This window comes from Lytechinus pictus, chromosome 16 (genome assembly GCF_037042905.1).
Source record: "Lytechinus pictus isolate F3 Inbred chromosome 16, Lp3.0, whole genome shotgun sequence".
In the NCBI taxonomy this organism is placed as follows: Eukaryota; Metazoa; Echinodermata; class Echinoidea; order Temnopleuroida; family Toxopneustidae; genus Lytechinus; species Lytechinus pictus.
This window is the reverse complement of record NC_087260.1, coordinates 24,709,878-24,716,395: the sequence shown is the minus strand read 5'-3', so window position 1 is coordinate 24,716,395 and position 6,518 is coordinate 24,709,878. Positions and strand designations below refer to the sequence as shown.

At 39.5% G+C, this 6,518-nt stretch overlaps 1 protein-coding gene across 1 annotated transcript; it reads right to left on the bottom strand.

The window, feature by feature from the left end:
- Positions 1–577: 577 nt before the first annotated feature.
- Positions 578–6,189, bottom strand: LOC135156946 (serine/threonine-protein phosphatase 6 regulatory ankyrin repeat subunit A-like). The gene has a single exon (XM_064110962.1). The coding sequence runs from the start codon at positions 5,369–5,371 to the stop codon at positions 578–580; it is 4,794 nt and encodes a 1,597-aa protein (XP_063967032.1). The 5' UTR covers positions 5,372–6,189.
- Between the last annotated feature and the right edge of the window lie 329 nt (positions 6,190–6,518).

The window sequence follows — 6,518 nt, the reverse complement described above, 5'->3', positions numbered from 1 at the left end:
GGAAGAGATGGGCCAAGACCCCAAAAAGTTCTACAAACAAGAACAAAAAAAAGGAGGAAAGAAAGGCAAAGGAAAAGTGTAGGATATTATTTTATTTACTGAATATAATTTTTCTTGCTCGCTTCGCTCGCTCGGGACTTATATAAAGCAGCCTTTTTTTAGCACAGTACATGTCCTATACTGCACCCCTCGTTTTTTTGTTTTTTTTTGGGGGGGAGGGGGGTTACTCCTCTCGCTACTACCGCAAAGAATCCTGTTCACAGTGGTGGACAGACCACAAAAAATTGGAATCTAAAGAGAGAAGGATGAAATATTTTATTCTTTGGATATCATGTCAAAAATTATCACAAAATTTGACTTTTTTATTAAAAAGGTCAAAATTTTTGCTCGCTCGCAACTTTTTTTAAAATATAAATTCTGCCCGATACGCAATATCTGGCCTTCTCAAATTAGTCGCCTCATTACACCATTATATGCCTGTTCATCCCATGATATGACCGGGAATGTTTTTGCTTCCCTCCCCCCCCCCCACCCCCCCCCCCCCCCTGGCCAACGACCCCTGTTACGCCGCTGGTAGTTAGGTGCATACAAATACCTGTATATTTCCATCAAGAGCGTTGTGACTATCATCAACTTCATCGGTAGTTCTGTTCCTCAGGAGATATTTCAAACACTCTAAGTGACCATTCGCTGCAACAAAATGAGAAGCTGTCCAACCGTTATTATCACGTGCCTCTTTATCTGCCCCATGCGTAATGAAATATTGTATGATATTTAGATAGCCTTTATGTGAGGCAGCATGAAGAGCTGTTTTGCCATCCTTTGTGGCCATGTTAACATCAGCTTCTGCATTCACTAGAGATTCAACAATTTCAAAATGATCTTGCCATGCAGCGAAACATAATACTGTCATCTGGTTGGTATCCATTATGTTGATGTTTGCTCCGTTGGCAATGATATATTTTACAATGTCTATATGATTGTTATCTGAAGCTACATGAAGGGGTGTCCATCCATCTTCATCCGATTTATCGACATCTGCTCCTGCATTCACTAGACATTCAACGATATCAAGATAACCGTTCTTTGAAGCCGTGTATACGGACGATCTCCCCTCATCATCTTCTGCGTTAATGTTTGCACCCTCAGTAATGAGATATTTTACAATATCTATGCGATCATTCTGTGACGCTACATGAAGAGGTGTCCGTCCATCCTTTTTCGATTTATTGACATCTGCTCCTGCCTTCACCAGACATTCAACGATATGAAGATTTCCTCCCAGTGAAGCGACATACAGTGGTGTAACTCCCTTATCATCTAATGAGTTAAGATCTTCTACCATGGTGATGAGGTATTTTACAACTTCCAGATGACCTCCATGCGATGCTAAATGTAATGGTGAAGGGGTTTTGCTCTCTGCGTCATTGAATTTAGCTCCGTTAGAAATTAGGTATTTCACTATGTTTATATGTCCATTATGTGAAGCTTGGTCGAGAGCTGTCCGACCATACTTAATTCCTCTTTGGTTCAGATCTGCTCCTTCGTTCACTAAGCATTTAACAACTTCAAGGTGACCATGTAATGAAGCTAGAAATAAGGGTGTAAAGCCTTCCTTATCGCTTACGTTCAGGATTGCACCCTCAGCAATGAGATATTTTACAATATCTATGTGATTGTTTTTTGACACCACATGAAGAGGTGTCCGTTCATCTTCAGTCGATTTATTGACATCTGCTCCTGCGTTCATCAGACATTTAACGATATCAAGATGACCTCTCTTTGAAGCCAGATAAATGGATGAGATCTGATTATTACTTTCTGCGTCGATGATTGCACCCTCAGCAATGAGATATTTTACAATATCTATGTGATTATTCTGTGACGCTACATGAAGAGGTGTCCATCCATCTTCAGTCGATTTATTGACATCTGCTCCTGCATTCACCAGACATTTAACGATATCAAGATGACAGTTCTTTGAAGCCAGATAGATGGATGAGATCTGATTATTACTTTCTGCGTCGATGATTGCACTCTCAGCAATGAGATATTTTACAATATCTATGTGATTATTCTGTGACGCTACATGAAGAGGTGTCCATCCATCTTCAGTCGATTTATTGACATCTGCTCCTGCATTCACCAGACATTTAACGATATCAAGATGACCGTTCTTTGAAGCCAGATAGATGGATGAGATCTGATTATTACTTTCTGCGTCGATGATTGCACTCTCAGCAATGAGATATTTTACAATATCTATGTGATTATTCTGTGACGCTAAATGAAGAGGTGTCCATCCATCTTCAGTCGATTTATTGACATCTGCTCCTGCATTCACCAGACATTCAACGATATCAAGATGACCGTTCTCAGACGCCACATGGAGAAGTATCCATCCATCCTTTTTCGATTTGACATCTACTCCTGCTTTCACTAAGCATTTAACAACTTCAATGTGACCATTAAATGAAGCCAGAAATAAGGGTGTAAAGCCTTCCTCATCGCTTACGTTCAGAATTGCACCCTCAGCAATTAGATATTTTACAATATCTATGTGATTGTTGTTTGACGCCACATGAAGAGGTGTCCGTCCATCTTCAGTCGATTTATTGACATCTGCTCCTGCGTTTACCAGACATTTAACGATATCAAGATGACCTCTCATTGAAGCCAGATAGATGGATGAGATCTGATTATTACTTTCTGCGTCGATGATTGCACCCTCAGCAATGAGATATTTCACAATATCTATGTGATTATTCTGTGACGCCACATGAAGAGGTGTCCGTCCATCTTCAGTCGATTTATTGACATCTGCTCCTGCGTTTACCAGACATTTAACAATATCAAGATGACCTCTCTTTGAAGCCAGATAGATGGATGAGATCTGATTATTACTTTCTGCGTTAATATTTGCACCCTCAGCAATGAGATATTTTACAATATCTATGTGGTTATTCTGTGACGCTTCATAAAGAGGTGTCCATCCATCCTCATCCGATTTATTGACATCTGCTCCTGCATTCACCAGACATTTAACAATATCAAGATGACCGTTCTGTGAAGCCAAATAGACGGATGATATGTGATCATTACTTTCTGCGTTAATGTTTGCACCATGTGCAATGAGATATTTGACAACATCTATGTGATTATTTGCCGACGCCATAAAAAGAGGTGTCCATCCATTCTCTTTCGATTTATTGACATCTACTCCTGCTTTCACCAGACATTTAACGATATCAATATAACCGTTCTCTGAAGCAAGATATAAGGGAGAAATCTTCCAATCAACTTCTGCGTTGACGTTTGCTCCCTCAGCAATGAGATATTTTACAATATCTATGTGATTCTTTCCTGACGCCACATGAAGAGGTGTCCATCCATCTTCAATCGATTTATTGACATCTGCTCCTGCGTTAACCAGACATTTAACAATATCAAGATGACCTTTCTTTGAAGCCAGATAGATTGATGAGATCTGATTATTACTTTCTGCGTTAATGTTTGCACCCTCAGCAATGAGATATTTTACAATATATATGTGATTGTTTTTTGACGCCACATGAAGAGGTGTCCGTCCATTTTCAGTCGATTTATTGACATCTGCTCCTGCGTTCACCAGACATTTAACAATATCAAGATGACCTCTCTTTGAAGCCAGATAGATGGATGAGATCTGATTATTAGTTTCTGCGTTAATATTTGCACCCTCAGCAATGATATATTTTACAATATCTATGTGGTTATTCTGTGACGCTACATTAAGAGGTGTCCATTCATCCTCATCCGATTTATTGACATCTGCTCCTGCATTCACCAGACATTTAACAATATCAAGATGACCTTTCTTTGAAGCCAGATAGATGGATGAGATCTGATTATTAGTTTCTGCGTCGATGATTGCGCCCTCAGCAATGAGATATTTTACAATATCTATGTGATTGTTTTCAGACGCCACATGAAGAGGTGTCCATCCATCTTTAGTCGATTTATTGACATCTGCTCCTGCATTCACCAGACATTTAACAATATCAAGATGACCGTCAATTGAAGAAAGATAGATGGATGAGATCTGATTATTACTTTCTGCGTTAATGTTTGCACCCTCAGCAATGAGATATTTCACAATATCTATGTGAATATTCTGTGACGCCACATGAAGAGGTGTCCGTCCATCTTCAGTCGATTTATTGACATCTGCTCCTGCATTCACCAGACATTTAACAATATCAAGATGACCTCTCTTTGAAGCCAGATAGATGGATGAGATCTGATTATTACTTTCTGCGTTAACATTTGCACCCTCAGCAATGAGATATATTACAATATCTATGTGATTGTTTTCTGACGCCACATGAAGAGGTGTCCGTCCATCTTCAGTCGATTTATTGACCTCTGCTCCTGCATTCACCAGACATTTAACAATATCAAGATGACCTCTCATTGAAGCCAGATAGATGGACGAGATCTGATTATTACTTTCTGCGTTAATATTTGCACCCTCAGCAATGAGATATTTTACAATATCTATGTGGTTATTCTGTGACGCTACATGAAGAGGGGTCCATCCATATTCATCTGATTTATTGACATCTACTACTGCTTTCACTAGACATTCCACGATATCATAATGACCTTCCTGTGCAGCCACGTGTAGTGGTGAAATCCCCTTATTATTTTCTGCCTTGATGTTTGCACCCTCATCAATGAGGTGTTTTACAATATCAAAGTGACCACTCTCTGAGGATAGGTGTAAAGGCGCTTGGCCAAGGTCATCCACGCTATTCAGGTTCGTTCCTTTAGAAATGAGATAATGCACAATGTCATAATGACCATTGTCTGATGCGTTATGTAGAGGTGTTGCTCCACCCTTCCCGCCCTTGTTTACATCTGCCCCTGAACTTACGAGGCATTTAACTACATCATGATGACCGTTATTTGATGAAATACAAAGGGGTGTATCGCCATCTGATGTTGCTTTGTTTACGTCTGCTCCATGTCTGACTAAACACTCAACCACATCTAAATGACCGAACCGTGAGGCAAGGTAGAGAGGTGTAAAACCATTATTATCACTCTCATTGATATCCAGATATTGAGCGAGATTCCGAAGACGACTCTGAGACTTATCTTGAGGACGATTGCCATCATTCCCGCTCTGCTGAATAAACTTATCCCTCAAGTCAATGATGTATTTTACCAACTCGATATGCCCTTCTTCTGAAGCGATGTGGAGGATTGTCTTCCCATCTGTATCTTCTACCTCATCCTGGCTTATAGCAATAAGTGCCTCATCCTCAAGAATGGATCTTGTCTTCACAACATCCCCTTCCTTCACTGCTGCAATAAGCGCCTTGTTCATGATGTGATCAGTTCCGGTCAAAGAAAGATGTAGGTTGATAACCAAAAGTTGATGTAATTGTCAAGCATATTTGTGAATATGTTTTATGCAAACGACAATTTAAACCGATCTGGACGAATGTCTCCCCATTTAGATTTAACTTTTTTTCCACCTAATTGACACAAATTTCTTCATCCTCAAAGATATTGTCTTCATAACATCTCCTACACCTGCGATAAGTTCCTTTTTCGGATCAATCCTGGTCAACGAATGTAGGTGTATGACCTGATAACCAAGGTTATATTTTTGGATATTGATGAAGTTATTCCATGCAATACAACAATTTAAATCGATTTGGAGGAGTGTTTATGGAGATCAGCTCTCTCTGTTCCTGGATGATCGACACCCATTGCCTTATCCTCAAGAGTAGATGTTGTCTTCAAAGCATTTCCTTCCGTAGCTTCTGCGATAAACGTCTTATTCACAATGTGAGGAATCCCTGTCAGCAACTTCTTCAGAAAAACGTAGGTCTATAGGTGGTAAACCTGTTAAACAAGAAGTTATATTTATCCGGGATATTTTAAGAAGATCGTTTCACGCAAACATCTATATTGAGGCATATGATCCGAGAGATTTACACACATTCTCCAGAATAAACTGATGTTAATCTTAATATAAGCCTATAATGGTTTAATTTGCTTATTGTCGTCAAAATGGCAGAATCAGGAAAAGCTAGAAGCTGAGTACTCGCATCTCACAAGTCATGGCTAGAATAAAGGATTTTTGAAAGCACACGTGGTTTACTAGCCTTAATTATTAGGCCTATAGCAAATCATGTGGATAAGAACACATCCGCCTATCGTCGTTCTGAGCTCACAGATGACGTCATTGTTTAAAAATACGTTCGGCCCTAATGATACAGGGTCAGTAAATGCCTTCTATCTCCTGAGAAGACCGAATCCATTCACCGACGTGTACCGGTACCGTATTGCTAATGCCATATGTACGTCTAGAATTCTCCAACGATTCCACTTGACTCGCATTAATATGAGGCAAAAATATGAATCTCAAGATTTTTCAAGAACTAAGTGCCTAATTGCCCGACAACTCATCTACTTTTAACTCTCACGTCAATAATGTTAACCAAGAAATAGCTTTATTCTATCTT